The sequence below is a fragment of the Staurois parvus genome, unplaced genomic scaffold (assembly GCF_062004578.1).
Source record: "Staurois parvus isolate SC_StPar_1 unplaced genomic scaffold, SC_StPar_1.0 ptg000126l, whole genome shotgun sequence".
Lineage (NCBI taxonomy): Eukaryota > Metazoa > Chordata > Amphibia > Anura > Ranidae > Staurois > Staurois parvus.
In genome coordinates this window covers 5,026-27,817 of record NW_028317922.1, presented here as the reverse complement: position 1 = coordinate 27,817, position 22,792 = coordinate 5,026, and the positions used below count along the sequence as shown (strand labels likewise).

The 22,792-nt window shown below is 41.9% G+C and overlaps 1 protein-coding gene across 1 annotated transcript in view; it reads left to right on the top strand.

Annotated features, from left to right (window-relative positions):
* Nucleotides 1-20,050, top strand: part of LOC149466484 (GRB10-interacting GYF protein 2-like) — a 54,245-nt gene extending 34,195 nt beyond the window's left edge. Inside the window, exons 3-6 of the mRNA XM_089672379.1 lie at nt 3,348-3,477; nt 4,971-5,066; nt 9,910-10,030; nt 19,938-20,050. Of these exons, the coding sequence (XP_089528505.1) occupies nt 3,348-3,477; nt 4,971-5,066; nt 9,910-10,030; nt 19,938-20,050 (460 nt within the window). The remainder of the gene's footprint in view (nt 1-3,347; nt 3,478-4,970; nt 5,067-9,909; nt 10,031-19,937) is intronic.
* Nucleotides 20,051-22,792: the final 2,742 nt, after the last annotated feature.

Below are 22,792 nucleotides of genomic sequence, written 5' to 3'. Positions count from 1 at the left end.
ACACAGCAGCATGTTACTGCTGGCAGGAGAGAGACCTGTGGTGTTTACACATAGGTCTTTCCCCTGTCAGTGTTGCTCAGCAATCGCTCGCTGCCGCTGGGGAATCTCCGGCCGTGGCCCAGTGATCGACATCTGTAGGAAATGCAAAATCACGTGTGTGTATGTATGGATGGATATATATATATATATATATATATATATATATATATATATAGTGATTTTCCACAGCCCTGCCACCTTATAGCATTATTTCCGCTATAGGGCGGTGGAGAAGCTGTTAACTTTAAGGGTCCATGCACACCAGAATTTTTTTCTGCTCCTAGAAGCTGTTATTAGCGTTTTTTCTTCTGCTCCTAGAAGCTAAATAATGTTATCCTGTGTGTTCATGTACACTACTTTAGGCTATTACCGTTTTTTGAGCTTCAGCGTCTAGGTGCAGAAAAAAAATTGTTGTAGATTTTTTTTTTTTGCGTTTTTCCAGCCGATCTGCGCTGGTATTGGTTATTTTTATTTTTTCCTTATTCGGTGTAATTATTACACTGAATAAGGAAAACAAATAACCAATACCAGCAATTGGCAATCATTTTTCATTGATCTGACTGTGGTAAAAAAAAAAATGGATAAAATATGATGAGCTACCATAGTAGATGAGTACACATTACTGCCTTGTTGGGTAAATATTTTAATGCCAGATTAAATGGTGTGTGAAGGGGGAATACAGGAAATGGGGGTGTGTGTGTGTGACACATATTTGCCAGAAAACCCTGCATGCATGCTCTTCTCCTAACAGTCAATTAGGAGGTGCATATGGCAGGCTGACAGCACTGCTGATGATTTTAAGGCAATGGCTTAGCGTGTTTACGTTTCAATATTAGGGGCTTGCCTTCTCCTGGCTTTTTAGAAAAGCTCTGCCCAACATCTGATGTCCTTTTTAATGAGAATGCCTCTGTCATTGGACAGCAGAATGGCAGGGTGAACTAGCATAAGTTGGCCATACATTGAGCAAATTTCAGCCGTTTCCTGATGAACCGTACAAAATTCCAGCCATTGGTGGTCTTTTTGGAACCACACTGTCCAGCATCTTTTAATCTGAAACTTGAAGATCAAGGTGCAAAACCTGTGACTGCAGCCAATCAGCTGCAGCCACCGTTCAAGTATTCTGTAAGCTGCAAGTGTCAGCAGTCAGAATACAGTAGCCGATAGCAGGAGATTTCTCCATCCTCTCTGTTTGGTGTAGATTGGGAAGCTGATAGACTTCTCTCATTCAGCCCCACAAAGTGTATGGTCAGCCTTAATCCAGAAATCAAGGATGTGAAACCTGCATGTACAAGGTGAACCCAACTTAAAAGGCTCAAAATATATGGGTTTCTCACTAAAATAATTGAATATACTTTGTTTTGGCTGCTCTTTGGCATGATGTTCAGTTAAAGTGGCAGATTGTCTTTAAAGATAAAGGCCACATGCTCTGAATCATAAAACAGCATTATCTTCCTTTTGATGCAATTATTGTCATTTTCTGCTGTGTTGCTTTTATGCAACTAAAGCTGGATACACGTGATCCGAATATCGGCCATTTCAGCAGGAACTAGACAGTAGGACTGTGTGTAAAGCTGTCCTTCTGACAGAGGTCGGTCTGAGGGACATGCAAGTATATATGTGCCATACTTGTGGGATCCCCCTGGAAGCTGAAAATCAATGTAGTAGGCGCTGCTACTACAGTGATCTCCACTAGTTTCATTGTCCTGTGCTGAGCGGTTGCTCTGCTGCAGTGTGAACACAGGAGGTCGAGCAGCACTGGCACCATTCAGGAATCGCTTTGTTAAGCTTGGGGAGGAGGACAGTGCTTGTAAACCTTTGCTGGTGGGCCATCTGTCCATGTATCTTGTCCCTATTTGGTAAAGGAACAGGCAGCTTCTTGATGAAGGGGTATTTAAACATTTGCTAGTATACAAAGCAGGTTATTCACCACACAGTGTAAGAAAATAAATATGCTCATGGCATGTGTCTTGGTTTGTCTGCAGATAAAACTTATGGCATTAAAGACCAGAACGTTAACTCTCGAGAGTATAAAGTATGTTGAGTGACAGTGTTTTATTCCCTCTTTTTAAATTGAGAATTTTTTTCCTGCAAACAGATCACTGATGAAGAATATTGACAGGGCAAAAAAAAATGTGTCTTTCTCCAGGAACCTTCTCCTGGGGGTTGTAAAAGTAGCAGGATGCCAACATAGATGGATAGGCACATAGTCCAGGATACTATTATCTAATGTTTGGAATCCAGACTCTGTAGATAGATTCCTCTGAAGTTATCAAACTGTACTCATTACAGATTAGTTGTGGCTCAATATATATAATACATAATTGGTTTGGTAAAATATGGTTTGTGGAGATGTCGCTTACTCCTGTCCAGCCACTCTGCAGCGTCAGTAAGAAGGTTTTGCTCTGAGCTAACAACTATAGTTTGGCAAAGTAAATGGTTGCATATGGAATATCATATTTATGAAGACTTCTCTTGACAACTAAATATTTGGTGTGTTGGCGGTGAAATATTGAAGTCAAGCAAGGCCCCTGGTGCCATCTTTTGTGGTGCGATCAGCCGGTGTTGTCTCATCACTTTTCCTCTTGGTCATAATTCTGTGACATAGACGGTATATCTGGTGTCCCTTGGGGTAGTACCGGGAGATTATCTGGTATTGTAGCACTGATCCTGGATAAATTGTCGCAGATGGTTGGAGGGTAGCCTTGGCGTTCTTGCGGTTCACATTGATGATCAAGCCAGGCCTGGGATGGGTAGGTTCTCTCAAACCTGACTGCAAAAGTGGAAATACAAAAGCAAGTTATCTTAGTGGAATTCCTGAATAAAATTATCTAATCCTGAAACTGCTCCCATCCCCTTCTAACACCTATACTAACTACCCTGTAGAAGACAGATGCATATACTCACCTATTCTCAAGCCACTCCACTCTGGTCATGTGATCAGCTCCCCTCTGTCAGCTAGTAGCGGCTTCAGGGGAGAGAAGGGAGCACCGACAACATGTGGCCCATAGTAAGCCTATGGGTGATGTCCCCTATCAGACTTTCAAGCCATTGTAAGAGCGCTCTCCCCTGTGGCTGGCAATGGCTGACACGGGAGATCATGTGACTGGATCAGAGCGGCCTGAAAATGAATAAGTACATCTTTCTTGTACAAGGTAGATAGCATAGGCAGTTGTAGGATTATATAGTTTTATCCCAGAATTCCATTTTCAGAACTGCACTCATTCAAGTATTTTCCTTGTGCACATAGTAGCTAATCAAGCCTTATTACAAGGCAGTTGCCATTCTAACGCTGTTCTTGCTTATTGCAGGCTGAGGGCTCTGTCCAGCGGGGGTTCTGTTATTTCCCCACCCCTCTCCCCAGCATTGCCAAAGTACAAACTTGCAGATTATCGGTACGGCCGGGAAGAGATGCTTGCACTTTATGTAAAGGACAATAAGGTAAGCATATTTCTTTTTGTGGTTGTTAATAAACTTCTATTTCTTTGCTGCTGACTTTACCCAAAGACTAAAATGCAGCAGTTGGCACAGAGCTACATTTTTATTGTTGTCCTACAAAACCAGTTTTCATCAGCAGGTGGTGCTCCAGTTGAATTCTAATTGACGTACTTTGTTAGGAGAGATCATCAAAGGAGAGCTTTCTTAGAGAAACCTGTTGACTGCACTTGCTGATTCTCATTATGCTTTTGCCAGTTGGCTACCTGTCATTGCTAACCATCTTGCTACCTTGAAATCTAATATTAAAAATTAATATAAAAAATATAAAAATGTCCTTTGCAAGTGACAGTGCTTTAATTTTATGTAAAATTCAATGCAATATGGCAACTTGGAGGAGATCCATATACCATTGGTGTACAGAACTTCACCAGCAATGTAATTTCCTGCTTGTGTGATTGGCCGACTGATTTTCCCAGAAGTCTGCACTAAGATACAAGTCAGATTTTAGGCATTTTTTTGCAACAGAAAATTCTTTTTTTTTTTCAGAACAGAAATAGGTAGAACTCTGCAACAAAGTTTAAAACCCTTGCAATAGATCTCCAAGAGGAGTTTTTTTTTCTCATCAAAAGAGGAGTTACTGTTTAAGTGATTTCAAGTATTTGTTTTCAAGTCAGTGTAACAGCCAAACAACTATCATTTTCTGGTGGCATGCCAGTTCCCATTTTTCACATAGGAATGGTTTACTTTCATGTTGTGTGGGGGCAATTCCTCTGTGTTCCTACACATGAGCTCCAATCATATAATTTTTAGAATTTTCCTGGCCATTTTCTTTTAGTTCAGGTAGGTGCTGAGAGCACCTTCTCTGACCATGTAAAAAAGAAACTTTGATATGAATATATAATTAGATTGGACTCTCTATGCTGCCAGCCTGCTGCAGATGGGGCAGGATGATTTATAATCACTTTTAACCTTGCTGCCTGCAGTGAAGATCACCTTCATTATTTATATGCATATTTCTTATGCCAAGGAGTTCTGCACGTCTGGTTGTATTCCTATGAGTGAATGCAGTTTCCCATTATGTGGTTTTGCTATGACATGCAATATATGCTGTGTATTTGTGGTTCTAATGGAATTTTTTTTCTTCCAGTTTTCACCTTCTTTCCTAAACTTAAATTGAAAAAAATCTTGACAGTAATAGTGTTTCTCCCAGGTTTTTCTCACAGCACCAGTGAAGATATGAATGCTTCATTATTAAAAAAAAAAAATATATATATAGTTTTCAGTCTTCATAATTATTTACACTATAGTGATGCTGTGTGAATCATAATTGAATTGAACAGAAAGAATAATTACTCTTGCTGCCAATAGTGAATAATTTTCCAATTGACATTCTAAAACACTAGAAACATGAAGAAATGTAAAGTCAGAAATTGTTGCTTCCTCTGTGTTTTCTTTCTTTAAGGCCAGGTAATTAATTGTCAGTATGTGTGCTGCAGGTCCCTTCAGATCTCATGGATAAAGAGTTCCAGCCTATTTTGAAAGAGGAGCCCCTACTACCATTGGCACTTGTTTCATTCACTGAGGAAGAGCAGGTGGGTTCTTGACAAACTAACAAACCTACATACAGGGGTTAGACAAAAAAATGGGGATACTACATGGTTTGCGGTTGTGAAAGTGACAACATGTTTTGCTTTAAAAGCGGAAGTGATGTAATATTCTTTTGCTTCCGCTGTGTGATGAGACACCTAGCTAACAGGTGGGAAGCCTCACTTTCGTCATTCACTGTGTGCGCTGCTAGTAATAGTTGTGTCAGAGCTTACTGAGCTTCAAAGAGGGCAAATTGTTGGTGCCTGCTTAGCTGGTGCCTCTGTGACTGAAGTTGCCAATTTACTTCCCATGTCGCAAGGTACAGTATCAAATAATTATTAAAATCACATTTTATTGCTTTGCAGCCTGAAATGAAGACAGACATAGTTTTTGTTTTATTCAGCTGTAATTACTCTGCAACGTATAAGATCCAAGTGAAAGATATAAAGAGTTGGAAAAAAGGATTACCTCTCTCCTAAAAATGACTTGTAAACTCAATCAGGTGTAGCTAATCACCACCTCAATGGCACACAAAGCCATTTGACTTTCAACTGTGATAAGCTGTGGTAATTTTAATTCGCTCAGCATGAAAAGAGCTTTCCTGGAGCATTTCAGTCCCTTGTAGTGCAACTAAAGCAGAACACAATAGCTCAGCGGGGAAATCGCTGTATTAACATTGGATAGTTAGTACAGCAAGCTCCTCCGGAGCTCTTCCATTTTTTTTCCGTTCAGCTCACTGGATTGAGCGGGGAAAAATACTGACTGTGTGTACAAGGCATTAGGATGTTTGCACATTGGAATGAACACCCTCTGAGAAGATTTTTGTGGTATTGAAGACTCAGAACACAATGCACTGTTTTAAATAACACACTTTTATTGTAGGACATTTTTGCATAGGACACTTTTGAAGCACTGGGCCAATTATTTGAATATTTATTGCAGAAGATTTGGATTAATTGATTATAGCAGCAGCATTTGGTGTTTTTTGTTTGATATAATTTATTGCATGTTGATTCATTTTCAGTTCATATGTATTGCACTTATTTAATTTTGTTTTATATATTGAAGCTCATTTTATTTAATGAAATTTAATTGATTCACTTGTTTTTAACATTTATTTGGTAAATAAGGAGATATATATATATATATATTTTTTCTTTTAGCACTGATATTTCTTTATGGATCTGTGAATAGGCGCTTGGAAACTCTCCTAAAAAAACATCCTTTGTGCTGGCAGACCAGATCTACAGCTGGCTGCAGTCCCCTTACCAATTATGCAATTTATGGCTACATTTATAATGAACGTTCTCCTGACATAGACAACCTGGATCTTTACTCAGTCGCAGCTTTTACCTTTGGCCTACGCTTCTGTGTGGAGTCCAAGGAGCAGGTCCTGTATTCATGACCTGGTGTTTTGTGTGTCCTATGGATCAATAAATACACACTATATTCATCTGTCCTGCGGTGTGCGTCTGACCCTTCTTCCTATTGCATGGAGTCCAAGGAGAACCTGAATTGTCAGATCTCCAGAATGTCTTCACTTTTTGCGCAAATATGCAGAATCCTATGACTTAATATCTGGGCAACTGTTTTGGTATAGGAAAGATGCCTTTTGCACCTGTCCTTGGAGGCCAACTTCTCTTTGGCAAGTCCTTCAATAAATCCATTGAGGCAGCTACTGATGGGAGATGTTTAATACCCCACTATCCGAAATTAAAATTCACCCCTGCATTGCATACCTTTTCATCTATGTGCCCTTCCCAGATGCAATCATAATCTACTGCTGGCCCTTCCAGTTGCAGCAAGACTTCCCTCTCTACACCCATCCCATTAATAGGTTGTCGCCTCTTATGAAGGAGATGGGGTGATCTATGGTCACTTTCCCCGACTTAAATTTTTAATTTTTTTTAAAGGATTTTCCTCTTGTTACCTTTTCCTTGAAGATGTACAATTACACTTAATTGCTTTAGTCTTCTAACCGCTCCTGCTTAGGACAGGATTTCAGGGCTTACCAACCCCTGCATTGAAATTGTCCTTTTAAAGTTATTAGAAACCATCCTATCTCCACCTTGTGTTTTTTCACCTGCATAAGATGCGCATTTATCTTGTAGTTTTATTGTGTCATTTGTTGTCTTCTACACTACCTGTAGTACAGTAAATCTTCACATTCTGTGTCAGCAGTTTGTTTTTAAAAAAGGAAGCATGTGGCATAGCACTGCACAGGTTAACGCCTGATATCTGTCTGTAGTCTAAGAACTGACAATTCCTTTTAGGAAACAACATAGCCTACTATACCCGGGCCTCTCAGTCTAGTATTCTGCTGTCGATAACCTCACAGTAATTGGATCAGGAGCAGAGACAAGCAGGCTGGGCAATGAAGGGAAGAGAAGTTTTTCATCACATGCAACAAAGAGGAAGTGGCAAGGCATGCTCTGGACTCGGTGTGACCCAAAACAGAAGGTTTCCTGTCCATTTAGTGAATAGACAAGCTAGGTGACTAAATAACTGGACTTAAGGGTATCCTTCAGCCATGACACTACAAGCTGCAGCCACAGCATGTGAGACCAGAATTACAAGGCAAGCAAAACAAATGACACAGGGAATATGACTACATTAATACTTGGTTAAAACAACAAAAACATTTGAAAATGTACAATGCCTTTAAATATTTACATACTGCATTGCACAAGAGGCATTGTTATGATTATTTTGGCACTCAGGCTTACACGAGGTTCTCCCTGACATAGCTATTTATTCTATAGTTAGATCTATAGAAGATGACCCCTGTCCTATTCCTAGTAGGTCAGACGAGATGTCACAGGGCTCTCTATTCTGTTCACTAGCTTTAATGGCTGAGTTGTTTAAGCCAAAGTCTCAAGGGACAGAGGTGTCTCTGTATCTGTCATTCCTACCCTGCTGAAAGCAAGAAAAACCACTTCAGAAAGATAAATTTTTGTACGTAAAAATCCTTCTCTGTGATGTGGCTTCCTACAATCATGGATTGACCAGATCTTGTCTTTAAGCACTCTAAATGGACATTTTTGGACTTGTCCATTTGTTCTCAAAAACCTCTGGCTTTGTTGTCCCTTGTCAAAACCTTTTTTCCACGGTATATCTCATATTAGGCATTTTTTTACAGCATCACTTGCTTCCTTGGGATTTCAGTCTCTTTCTCTTTGAACACATAAGGGTAATCCCCCTCAAATGATCTCTCCTGCAAAATGGCCTTCTTGGTTGCCATCACATCTGTTAGACATGTCTCTGAGCTGCCAGCTCACTCTTGCAAGCAGCCATTTCTCAATCTTTACAAAACAAAGTAGTATTCTTCTTAAGGTGGAATCGATCTTTCACTTCAGTGATGATACAGTCCTTTCATCTTTGTGCCCTACTCCATTTCACCCAAAGGAAATTGACCTTCATTGCCCGGACAAAGTCAAAGCCATTAGGAAAGCAGACTCTTATGTTCATCCTACCCTCAGAACCTCCCAAGGGCCATCGCTCATCATAGTCCACTATCGCTTGATGAATCATTAGAGCTTACACTCTAAAAGAAAAAAACTCCACTTGTGTTTTTACGCACCCACTCCAAGTCGGTAGGGGTTTCTTGGATCTTCTGACAGTAAGCATCTGTAGCCTTGCTTTCTAAGGCTGCCATGTTGTCCTCGGTGCATACCTTTTTAGTTTAGCAGGTGGAATTCCAGTCTTCTGCAAATGCAGCTTTCGACTGCAAGGTTCTTGGAGCAGCACTGTGAAGTTGGGTCTTTTGACCTGTTTTTATTGTTGGGCCTTTTAGCACAGTTCTGTTTGCTTAGTTGTTGCCTACCCTTTTAATTCATTGCTTGGGAATGTCTCAAGATTAAGATGAAAGGGATTTTGACTTGCCTGTAAATTCCATAACTTGGGGAATAGCACAGGGCACCCATCTTTCAATTCCTAGGTTACTCTGCATTACTTGCTACAAAACTGAGGACTCACAGTATGGGCTAGGGGTATAGGAGAGATGCCCAGGTTCATGTCTGTAAAAGCATGCCAGTGTCTAATAACCTTAAGTTACAAGATTATAACCCCTGATCTATGAATGCTCAGCCTGTGTCCTGTACTGTACGCCAATATATTTTATTTACAGGTGAGTCAAAAGCTTTTTTTTTTTTTTTTTTACTATACCAGTAAATTCCATATTCTAGAGTACAATACAGAGCACCAGTCCCTCCTGTCTTTTTTCTGTGATCTCTCTATTGCTAGCTAACAAAAATGGAGTCTCATGGAGTTGCTGGGGTTATGTAGGGATACCAGGGGACAGATCCAGTGAAAGTTTGTCAGTGTCCAATCACCTGAAGATGGTGGCATATAATTCATGCTCTCTAAATCCATTCTGGTATCCTGTATTATATTTCAAGATATGGAATTTAATTTTACATTGTATTTAAATTTAACTTTTATATTTGTGATTTGAATTTCCTGAGCATGGTTAATATTGCCATATTTCTCGTGATCACATGGGTGAAAGAGTGGAAGTAAAGAGAAGGTGTAGAGATTTGATCTCTGTGATAAAGAACTCACACTATCAACAAACACATTTTCCTGGAATTGGTAGGTGTCATAGAGGAGGAATTCCTTCTACTTGTGTATAAATGTTGGTAGAATACGGAAACCTAAATAGTGTTCTCACATAAAGAATGTATCTTCTCTGCATCCTTTTCCAAGGTGGTCAGTTTAGATCAAAATAGGGCTTAGATGATTTTTCAATTTTTGACATATGAAGCTGCTCTTTTATTTAAGAAGATAAAATATCCAGTTACTGATGTTTCGTTTATTGAGTTATCAATAATTTTTCTTGTTTACCCACAGAGAAACTTCTCAATGTCTGTTAATAGTACTGCTGTGCTACGCCTCATGGGGAGAGGCACTGGTGGTGGAGGAGGGACAGTAGTAGGGGCTCCTAGAGGTCGCAGTTCTTCCAGAGGTCGAGGTAAGTAGGGGGGTAAAAGTTCTGTTTTTTTTTTTCTGTGTACATAGATGTTCCAGTATTTAACCTTTTCTCAAAATTTTTTGACGCAAAGTTCAGTATTTCACCGAGTCTTTACTGCCCTGCAAGGATATTGACGGGATCATTCATCTCAGCAATACATAACCTTTTAAAATAAAATTGTGAATTTTTTAATTTTATTGTGCTGTGCAAAGTGTTTTCTATTCCCTAAGATAAAATCAGTAGTACTTAATTACCATGATATATCAATATAGTGATATTACTCCTTTATAGACCGCAGCAGGTACAATCTGCTACAGGAAGCCCAGCTAATATACATGTGTTGGGATTTCTTTATTGAGCTTCACTCTGGGTTTTGTAAATACTGAAAAACTGATGACTGCGATTATCCTGAAATCTTAAAACCACTATACATACTGTAATTTGACTTTGTACAGTCCTTCTGTGTATTACTAAAACCTATGATTTATGAGGTTATCTAAAGGAAAAACTTAAGTCCGCTCTAGACAGCTTAGTAAAGGTATATGTATTGTTATTGTAGATCTACTGCACATTGCCTCTCTTACTTTGGCTTTTTTTAGTGCGCTTTTGCATTTTGCAAAAATGCACTACATCCATACAACATGGTTTCCTATGGATCTAGTTCACGCTGATGCATCTTTTTAAAAGGGCCAGGCACTTTTTTTTCTGAAGCAGATTGTGTTTTGAGTGTAATAGACTTCTATGGACCTGCACCAAAAATGCAAGTGCTGCGTTTTTATGATGAGTTTTTCTTTTTTTCGGTTAACAGGAAAGTAGTTTTGATTGTGTAGTGCGACTTTGATGTGACTTTATGCTTTCTGGCACTAAAATAGCATCAAAGTCGCACTAGATGAACAGAGTTGTCGTACTTGCCTACTAGTCTAAGAAAAAAAATGCAAAACATATAAAAAATGCATAAAAAATTTGCGTTAAATGCTAAATGCACCGGGAAAACACATCAATTGCATCCTGCATAGATGTGATTCATAGCCTTAGTAATCTTAGGCGTGTCTTATTCACATAGCTTGTAAAGTTCTTTGCTGATTTGTCTGTAAGTATCATTTTGTTGAGGCATACTAATTTAATTCATTTTTAAAAAGGAATGTGCTTTGTTACCTTTTTGTGTACTATATTTTGTAATCTGTAAATAATCCACAAACCTGGGTTGGACCATGTTTGTTCAATACCAACGATAAGCATCATTCCTCTATATTTGTAATATACTTTAAAGTTACTGTGCAGATTGGGGTTGGTTTACTAAAGGAGTAAAGCTAATTTACTTTGAAAAGTGAATTTTCACTTAGCTTAGTCAATGAAATGAAGCTCTGCTGACCCAAAAAGGAGATGAAGATGGAAGCTGTGCCCACAAAAAAGGCAGACAATTGGCAAAGGACTACTTTTACGATTTCACCTGTGGTCTCTGTATCTGATCTTTCCATGTTACCATCTTTCTAGAGGCAAAGTTTGGCTTCCATCACCAAGGAGCACATTGAGCAGTACAGGAGTGATATCACTATATCTCTAGACCAGGGGTAGGCAACCTTTGAGAGGTGGAGATCTACCTGGACAGCAAGGATTTTTTTAAAGACGTCAACGAGCAAGTCCCCAATGAAAAGCAAGGACAAATATGATATGGAGAAAACTTACAAAATATAATAACACTAATGTCCCTGTAAAATTATAACTGTAGCCCTTAGAAGTTTTCTTCAGCCAGAAACTCGGCATTCACAATTTATGTCTGGGGAGTAATTGGTCACCCCCTCAAGTCTATAGTCGGAATCCATCCGTGTACAGTGGTCAGTAGTAGGGAGGGCAGTGTGCAGAGGTCAGTAGTAGGTAGGTCTGTGTACAGTGGTCAGTAGTAGGGAGGGCAGTGTTCAGAGGTCAGTAGTAGGGAGGGCAGTGTGCAGAGGTCAGTAGTAGGTAGGTCTGTGTACAGTGGTCAGTAGTAGGGAGGGCAGTGTTCAGAGGTCAGTAGTAGGGAGGGCAGTGTTCAGAGGTCAGTAGTAGGGAGGGCAGTGTTCAGAGGTCGGTAGTAGGGAGGGGGCGGTGTGCAGAGGTCGGTAGTAGGGAGGGGGCGGCGTGCAGAGGTCGGTAGTAGGGAGGGTGCGGCGTGCAGAGGTCGGTAGTAGGGAGGGAGCGGCGTGCAGAGGTTGGTAGTAGGGAGGGGGCGGCGTGCAGAGGTCGGTAGTAGGGAGGGGGCGGCGTGCAGAGGTCGGTAGTAGGGAGGGGGCGGCGTGCAGAGGTCGGTAGTAGGGAGGGGGCGGCTTGCAGAGGTCGGTAGTAGGGAGGGGGCGGCGTGCAGAGGTGTGAGTAGGACGGGGGGGTTAGCAGAGTAATGTACAGGGGGTTCAGGATGGCATGGTACTGGAAGTCAGGAGGGCAATTATACAGGGGGCTCGGAAAGGAATACGGTACAGGAGGGTAAGGAGGACACAGTATGGGAAGATCAGGGGGTCATGGTAGAGGGGGCCCAGGAGGGCACAGTATAGGAAGATCAGGAGGGCATGGTACAGGAAGATCAAGAGGGTGCAGTACAGAGGGGCATCAGGAGGGCACACCACTGGGGGTATCAAGAGGGCACACTGCTGGGGGCTCAGGTTGGCACTAAAGTTGTTACCCTATGCGGATTGGTGCAAGCTACTGTGGCAGATCTAGCTGTTCTGACCCCAGCCAGCACTCCTCTCTCGTCCACCTCAAATTATGTAATCCATAAGTGCTTTGGATGGACTGAAGTGGAGGGGAAGAGGGGAGCACAATACACTTAAGGAATGAGCTCGAGTACCTTCAGACAAGAGCCCAAACCCCTTTCTGTCATAGGTGGCAGTGGCTTTCCTCAGTCTGCTGCCCAAACCCATTTGCTGTATAGGCGGCAGAGGCTTTCCTTTCCTCAGCCTGAACTTGCCCGCTGTATAGGCGGCAGAGGCTTTCCTTTCCTCAGCTTGAACCCTCCCACTATATAGGCAACAGAGGCTTTCCCAGCCCCGCAGCTGCACATAGGCAAAGGACGTGCTGCAGGGGTGGAGAATGCCTTTGCCAGCTTTTGACAGGTTCTCAGTGGCTCACTGCTTTCCTGCACAGCTCTGTCAGTTTCGGGTCAGCAAGGCAGGGACGAGATCACAATCTACCAATCACCTGCCCGTGGTCGACTGGTAGATCATGATCGAAGGGTTGCCGACCCCGGCTCTGTCAGCAGCAGTTCCTTAGATCTGACACTGCACATATACAGCTATGAGTCTGTAGGCACAGGAGTAACTAGGCATACTCGCATACCATATTTTTCAGGAGAAATTCCAGACAAAAGGTAGATTTAAAAGTATTAGGTACAATTAAAATTTCTAGATTTTTCCATATAACATGGCAAATATTTATTTTTTTAGTTCATCTCGGGCAGAAATCCTGTTTAATTTTGTGGTGTTTGCAAAATAAATGTTCATTTTACAGAGTGACCATGCTCTACTTCAGTAAATTACTCCATAGGGTCTGATTAAATCACTGCAGTCCATCTTAGTTCCCAGTGAAGAATGAGTTTAGTTTTGCAAACGAGCTGAGTGTGATTTAGTGTTTTTTTGCAATTATACAGTAATGTTCATAGTTACTGAGTTCTTATGACCTGTATAAATTTTATAAAACTAAAGCAGTTATCTGAGTTGCTGAGAGGATTGCCAGTAGCAACCTTTTTGTTTACTTCTGTCTCATTCATTATTGGACACAGGATTCATAGACAGTGGGATTATACTTCTGCCTACAGGAGGATTTGGACAATAAGCGAAGCCTAACCATTTTATGCTAGCCAATTTTTTTCGCTGTTCAAAATTCTTCAATCAAGAGTTTTCTACAGGTTGCTTGAGTTTAGTCTCTATGAGCAGTTATTGGGATCAGTATATCCTCATCAAGAGATTTAGAGTCTATAACTGAACCTTGTTGGACTGCACTTGGAATGTGACCTTTGGGCACTGAGCTTCTCTTTGTGGCACTTTTCAAGTCTGAGTATATACTGTGTTTGTTGCAGAGCCCTTCCAGGTCCAGAGCCTTGTCACAACCTCTGGTCGGACCACATCAGTGAAGACTTATAATGTGAGTTACCTTGGATCCCAGACACATGGGGAGCAGTCTTGCTTTAAATGGATGCTTCCAGCTTTTGGTCCACTAGCAGCTCCAGTGGTTCCAGCAGAGAACCTTTTCGAGGACCTGAGAATGACAACTCCTTCAGGCATGCCCTGCTCTCCGGTTTTGTTATGAAAGGATTTCACTTTGGGAAGGAATATATGGGTCAGTTTGCAACCTCCAATGCTGATATAGTCCCTGAGGAGTTATAGGCCACTGTCATTTTTCCCGGTTTTAGAGAGAACATTTTGGATTCTTTTGACATGTGTACCACTTCGAAACTAGAAGATCAGTGATCTATTGATGCTGCCCACCTGTCTGGAATGCTTAAAGGATAAGTTCACCTTCGAAACATGTTCCAGCATCTGCAGCTTCTAATCCCTCTCCCCCCACCCCCCCTCTCCGTGATAGGCAGGGGATCTTCTTTCGGCACCCGCTGTCTCTATTTGAAAACAATGCAGTCGTAGGGATACGGCTGCGATATTCATTCAGTTTTACGTCAATGGATGCCTACAAGTACCTTCAGCTGCATTGGCAGTAGTTCTCAATGGCTCGTAGTTCTCAGTGAACTATGAGGGTGCTGGTGATCGCTCTGGTAGTCCATTGATCTACTTGCTCTCAAGTAACTGCCTGCCCATGCCAGGTAGGGGCAGACAGCTATGCTGAGACTGCAGGAACCTGAGATTGCACTCGCAATCTGCTGGTCGTGGGTGCAATGCTCTGCAGGCTAAAATTAAAAATAATAAATGCAGTTTTTAACTTTTTTTTTTTTTACCTGCAAGTGCATTTATTTATTTATTTATTTTAAAGGTGGACTTATCCTTTTAAAGGTTAAGACTGCTGAATCCTTTCTGGTGCGATTGATGGTCCTAGATGTAATTTATGGGGACCAGGAGACTGCTGAATATCTGTTCACACTTCAAAAGTTTTTGAAGGTGTTATGCTCCTTTGAGAAGTCTTTTATTGTGGAGTCAGAGAAATTCATGAGGTTACTACATCAGCTTCTCGCCACATGTTGGCTACTGTGGACTTTGTAGCAGCAGTGCATTCTAGCCTTTGGATGATTACACCTAGTGCTGCTCAAGCCCCCCCCCCCCATATTCTTTCAAGCACAAATAAAGAGTGCAATTCTTAAAAAATCTTTCCCTATTTTGGATCAATCTATGTTTGCCATATATTATTGGCCCAACTCAGAGAGGTTATTCCTTTCTCATGATAGTTTTGATGCCTTGTACCCTATGGAAGGAGTATTCAAGAAGAGATTAACCTTTCCCAGTGTGGATCCAGCCATTCTTGCACTAAGTAGTCAATCTGCTGGTTCTATTAATGGTATCTCTTCATTTAAGGACCATTTTCTCCAATTGTAGAAGATTCTAATCTTGCTGCAAGATTACAACTCTTACTCTCTGTGCTGCTCTGTGTGTGCATGCCATGGAAAATTCTATCCGGCAGATCTCCAGAATGTCTTTTGCTTTTTGAGAATATGTGCTTAATCCTGTGGCCTAAAGCCTGGTTGGCAGAATGCTGGCATGAAAGGTGCCATTTGTGCATACCCTTTGAAGTGATGCTCCTCTTTGGAGGTTACTATGAGGAATACGTTGAGGCTGCTTCTGTGGGAAGGGGGTTTACAATCCGTTTATCCTCAGTCTTACATTCCCATTCAATTGGTTTCCCGTACCATGCAGATACGATCTGTTTTTCCCCACAGGGAGTTATCTAATGCAGGTCCTTGACCTTGTGGCAAACCCCTCGCCTCTAAGTTCACCAGAGCTATTCAAAAGCCACCTTTGCATTAAAAGGTGCCCCCACACCTGGGCAAAAGTGGGGGAGAGTAATGTCTATTAACATTTGCTCCACATTAGGCAATCCTGACCTTTTAATTGACTTTGTCCTTCAGAGAGGTACACAAAGAAACTCTATTGCAGTCCTCCCTCTCAGCTGATTTTACTATGCAACACATTTTTACTTGCTTCTTCACAAAGCAGACTTCCTCCCTCTTAGGCAAGATTTCAAAAACTTTCCAAAATGCTGCACATGGACTACTCATGTCCCATCATGTTCCTAAAACATCTTCTCTATTTACTGCAGTAACTAGCCTCCTAGCTTGTTAGTAAAGCTGGTTAGACATGGTGTAGTTTGTGTGTTTTTTTTTTTTTTTTTTTTTTCCAGCGACCATCCCCCTTTAGAAACACACTTTGAATTGATTCGAGAGACATGAGTTTGTGAGCGCTAGTTGAATATATTTTTATTTTTGGCTGAACAAGACTATTGATTCCCCCATCCATACATTTGATGTGGATGCAGTAATCCTCCCTGTTGTGTCATTGTATTCTGACAGCGCTACTCCCCTGCCCTCAAAATACACATCAGTTGCATGTGCAGATCGAGTGAAAATTTAATAAGCTGGTTCATGGGATGTTGATTGGTAGATTAGCTACTCATGAACGGGAACAGCCATACATGGATCGAAATTTGGCTGATTGTGCACAGCTGCATCTCTTCTCCCTTTTCTTCCTCACACAGGGACTTTAGCAGCAGCAAGAGCCATTGGCTCCTTTCACTCAAATGCTGTGAAGAGGAAGTCGGGGTCGGTGCTAATTTTCGCTGTGTAAAACTATGAAACAAAGCTCCGTAGACACACGAGTCAGGAGTGAGTGGACACTGTGTGCCCACATAGCAAATGGTTTGCTATTGGGACACATGAAAAAGAGTAGCCAAGATCACCGGCAGGGGACCCGAGATGAGGAGGATGAAGGCCACTCTGTGAAATACCAATTCATTGAGCAGTTGATTATAACAAGTTTGTTGTTTTCATTTTTTTTAAATTCAGACTTTAGTAACACTTTAAGTCTACTACAGCAGAATGACATCGCTCTGCTTTTCTGTAGACCTAATGCTGTATCTCTTACGAGATAATCCTTTTTAATAACAACTGCAATGTAATGAGGTTTATTCCTCATCCATACTTCAGTGTAATTTTTACATTGCTGAACTTGCCGTATCTTGTGGTGCTATGCTATCAGATGCTCTACCAGACTTTGTCTTAATTTACTAGGGTGCTTTTTTCTTAAAAAAGTTCCTGACTCCAATCCCTTACCATGGGCCCAAACACTGATGCTCTCACTTTCTCCTGTGGTTAACGCTGCATCCTTCTTTGGCTTCTCCTTCAAGCTTGTACTGCTCAGAATATTTGGTTCTGATTCCCTTATTATACATATTACATCCCCAGCACAACATTTGTCAGTGACACCATGTTCATTAACATGCTACCATTGGCATCCTTCAGTTACAGTACATCTACTTGAGAATTTTCCTTAGGTATCTGGCTGACTTCCTAAGGAAAGCCAGTGCCTGGTTTCTCCACTTCAGGTCTTTGATACTATGGTCCTCACCACATGTGGAGTCTAGCTCCATTTAATATATCCCTTTTTCTACACAGGCCTCCCTGGAATATAACCTTCATACTCTGCCATGAAACTCTGATGACGTGATTAGAATTCGCCTAATTGAGAAATTGCTGTTTTGTTGCCTACCTCTTGATTTATTGTTTGGTGATGTCTGATGGACTAAGAATTTGAGGTTTGAGTACAGCAGCCTCCCTGGCAAACGACCTTCAGACTATGCCATGAGTCTTGATTTGTCCTCCCTCTCCGTATCCAGGTCAAAAATCACTGGGTTGCCTGTTCTATGATCTGTGCAGTTTTTCTGCACTCGCACCCTTAAAAGAATTGGCCTTGACACCAGTCGACTACTGCACTGACCTAGTACTGGGAAGGACACATTGCTCCATCCTCACTATCCTCTCTTCCTCTCTGTGTGCTTGTTTTCTTCCACATGTGGTCTGATAACCTCGGCATTTGTCTGTTTATCTCACCTAATGTATTCAGTTAAGTGACTGCTATACAAACTCACCTAGAGATTTCCCAACAGCTCAAATCCCTTGGTATTTTTCAATTAGCCTCTTCTGTTGGACTTGCAAGACTTCTAGTTCTTGGTACCTAGCAGGTCCTGGTTATATCTTCAACAACACTTTAGCTCCATACTCCTTGCGTATTCCATTTTACAATGAGAAGTTGTCCTTCCTCGCCATTATGACTTTCTATGCCTCTCTTGGGACTTTCTCAGGACCCTTGCCTTGTGCTGAAAGGATCTACTCTCTTAAGGTTTAAGTGGCGGTAAATGCAGATATAAAAAAAATAGCTTTTTGCCATAACTGAATACATTTTAATGTAAGCATGCCTACAGCTGTGAGTGTACCTCAGAAAAATGCTCCCTTACCTTGTCTCAGCCCTCCAAAAACTGCTGGTCTGTGGGCATGGTTTAGCACTAGAGAATAGTAGGCAGAGATGTGATGTCACACAATCCCTCAGTTATACACACCAGCTTCGGCTCTAGAACGTGCACAGCTATCTGATGTCTCTATGCCTGCGAGCATGTCTCCTGAGTGCATTCAGGGGAATACACAGGTGCCAGTGACTCTCAGCTCTGCTTATAGCACAGGATCTGTGCTAATCAGGAGACAGTTGGTAGGAAGGGTTAATGTTAAAGATCCTGGGAATCCTGCAGCTTAAAGTGACAGTGTGGACCAGGAAACATTCTCATGTAAAACGCAATTCACCAGCTAGATGCTGTGAATAGAGCAGGACAATAATCACTTGTCAGCAGACTTACCTAGATAACTACAGCATTACTGAAGTGATGCCGATCTATGTCATAAATCACTGGTGCTGAGTTCTTGATCGTGTGAAGGCAGACACCAGCAGGGAGAGGACACCCGCTCCCCCATCCCTTTGCAGTGTAATACATGGAGGCTCATGCTGGCGACACCATTTTTCTGCTTGTGTTGGATTTATTCTGTTCAGAAGAGCAGGGGGGATTTCTGGAGAAGGGGATTGCTTCAAGATACCAAACTGAGCTCAAATGCTTAGTAAAGGTAAAATCTATTCAGCTGTAAGATTAGATTGATTTGTGGGTTTTTTTTAGGTTTACAACCACTTAATTTCCCTTTCTTTAGGGCTTCTGCCATCAGGGAATGATTCCCTCTTTACCTGCATCCATTCCCCCTAGAAGTTGGAGTTCTTGGGTTCCTCACATTATCTATCATTAGTCCTTCTCAACGGGGGCAAGGCCATTGCCTCTATTTCTGTTCATTTTTTTTAAAAGTGTTTCAGTAAGTTGGTCGTTTGAGCCTCTGCTGATCCCTGTTTCTGCTGTTGTCTAAGTTCATTGACCCTTCCTGTTCATGCTGTGGACCTGTTTCTGCAGTTTTGGCAGTTTTGTTGCCCACCGCTTAATTTGTTTGGCGATGTCCAGTGGACTAAGAATTTGAGGTTTGAGTACAACTGGGAGACTCCTGGCAAAGCTTTTGCTGGGGCCAGTCAGGGCACTGTTAGCGCCCTATAGCATGTAGTCTAAGAATCTGTTCCAATGTCCTGTACTGATAAGGAATTTACAGGTATGTCAAAATTCCTATTATTGCACTTACCATAAAATCTATTTCTTGGACTTCATTGAGGGACCCTCTGGTATTGCTTTTTACAAAACTGAGGCATGCTGGGAATGGGAAGGGTTTTAACAAGCTGATCACTTTCTTTTTTTTTTTTCTTTGTCCAATCCTCTTTTAGGAGGTAGTATAACCCAGTTTGTCTCTGAATCCTGGGTCCCTTAATGAACTCCAAGAAATAGATTTTAGTGTAAGTACAAAAATCCAGTCTTTTTTATTTTTTTTCTAATATGATTTATGTTCATCTTCATTTTAAAGGCAGAGGAAGAGGGGAAGGTGGTTTCTACCAAAGAAGTTTTGATGAAGTTGAGAGTGGATTTGGCCGAGGAGCTCGAGAGATGCATCGGTCACAAAGTTGGGAAGAAAGGTAAGATAATTTGCATCAAAGAAAAGGTAGACAATATCCATACTGAAACACAGCATTCTTTGTTTCACATGCTTGCTTTATACTTTGGTACCAAGTTTGACATGATGATAAGCAAGTTTCTTTCTCGTCCATTGAGCAGCACTGTAAGCCATTCACATTTTGGGTTATGCTGCCTCTTACAAGAGGATTTGGATGGAAAAAACTGTAGGCCATCCCAGGATAACCCCACCTACTACCAGAATGACACATTTTTTTTTATAGTGTTCTCGGAGAATGTACTTCTTGTAAAAGACCAACTAGTCATCTTCAGTCTGGTTTTTAGGATGCCAGGTCCAGACCCCTCGAAACTGGATGTTGCAGGGCTGGCCTGGAAGTAACTCAGGCACTCGGTTCTGCCTAGCGTGCTTTCAAGACTATTATGAAAAGCTAGCTGTGGAGCACTTTTCAGGTCCAGAGCTGCTGGCATTGCCTCAGCACTTGCCTGGTCTCTAAAGCTTGCTGTGTGAGTGAGCTGAATGAGCTGAGCATTAGCAGCTACCTCAAGTTCATAGGTCTCTGGGCTCCTTTTAAATGTTCATATTCCCACCAGTTTCCACTTTGCAAGGACTGGGTACTGACATCATTAGCTGGGTTAAGTGTTATGTGTTGTGCTTTTTTTTCCATCACACAGGGTTGAGGAATCCTCTTCCTGCTTCGATCACCTAATCTTGCTGCCCTCCAGCGTTATTTTGGTCACCTCAAGCCATCTGACTCTCACCTACTTTCCAGCTCTTTGCGTTTGAGTACCAGAGGACTTTCCTATTATCCTTAAATTACATTACTGCCATGCGTTTTTAGTATGTTTCATTCTAGACATGGGTAAATGAGGGAAGGGGATGGTCCTGATGTAGTGAGTGTCCCCATATCACACTCCAATGGCTCAAGCTGCTTGCAGTGTGCCTACTGATGCAGCTGAAGTCTGCAGCCTAAAATCTTATCTTGTGTTCTTTTGAGTCCCTCTCCCATCTTTGGAGTTTTCTAGCTTCATTGAGTGTGGCCAGCTTACCTGCTATATCGGCTGACGTTTTTGCTAGTCATGCAAAACTTTATGGCTCAAATCACGCAGATATTTACTGACACCGATCACAGAGGCCACAGGTGTGCTCCTGCGCCTTCCTCAGTCTCTTCTACCCTGGCCTCTGAGTCGTCTTAGTTGCTCCGATTCTTATTGGACGAGCTTGCCTAGGTGGGGTCACCGTCTTCTGCCATTACTCCCAAATTATTGAAGTGGTACACACCACTCTTGCTTTAATGTGGTAGTAAAGTCGATTTTTTTTACTTTACAGGTACTGTAAATATCTCCTAAACGTGCACCATTTATGAGTTATTTCCCTGTAAAAGACACCTGCGCATGTGCTCTGAAGGAACAGCATGCCCGTGCCATTCCTTCAAAGCTGCGTGCTATAAAAAGTGACTCTTGCGTGCATGTGCGGGAGTGACGTCATTGCAGCTCGCCCATTCCAGCTGCCGGAGCCTGCAAACCAGGAAGAAGGACCAAGTGAAGATGGATGCCTTGTCAGTGGTGACAGCGCACCGCTAGAGAGCTTTGTTTTGAGGTAAGTTTCACATAATGTGCTACTATGTGGTTCACTATCGTTTTAAGCTACAATTGGAACAGGCTGCTGGAGGTCACCCATCTCATTCCTGCATGGGTCCTCTGTCCATACAAATGCATAAGTTACTTTGGTTAAAGCAGAATTGTGGATTTTTTTTTTTTTATTCCTTTGCTGTTACACCCCCCCCCCCAACCCTGCAAGGGTTAACTGCTTATTCTAAGTTCTAGTTGTACAGGGATAATTCATATTACTTTATTCTTTGCTCCAGAAGACTACACACACTATTTGACCAGTCTCCCCAAGCCTTTTCTATTCAGCTATCTGTCCGGCAATTTATCACGGTCAATGCAGGACCAGTAATGTTATCAGGGATACTTTCTGGTCTCTGTGGACGCTGATTTGTACCTGCATGTCTCTTCTGCTGTAGGTCCAGTACACTACCAGTCCATAGTCCTGCTTGAAAGCTTCTCTTCTGCATATCAAGTTTTCAACAAGGTGCTTGCCCTATTACTAGCCCTTTTGCTCTCTCGTGGCATGCCCTTTTTGAGTTATAGACAACCACCTTTTGAGGGTACTATTGGCACAGGCTTTATCAGGCAACATTGTCTTCATTGCCCAGACATTACAGTGGTGCAGATGGATCCTGTACTTACATAAAATATTGCTGAAATTCATTGAATGGCATTTCTAGTCTGAGGGATGGCTCAGGCCAGAGTGTTTTTCACCGGAGAAACTTCAGACTCTGTGATCTCAGATTTGATGCCTCTACTCCAGGAGACTTCCATTTCTTCACCTTTCCATGTGTTTCCTGGGGTCTGATGGTGGCATCTCCTGAGGCAGTTCCATTTGCCCAGTTTCACCTCTAGAATGCAACATTCTGTTGTCTTGGAACATGTTGGTCCAGTCCCTGGACAGACTGTTTTGGTAGGCACCGAGGACCGGGTTGGCTTGGTGGGTCTGGAATTCACCTCTGGAATGGCGATATTCTTTATTCCCAACTTTTGGAAGATCCGCAAGATGGATGCTAGTCTTTTGGGAACCTTGGCCCTCCAGGGTACTTGGTTACTTTGGGTGATTTAGCTGGATTTGCACCACTGGACTGTGCTACTGGAAAGTCATTCACTCTGGATTGAGTCAGTAGTGACATACAT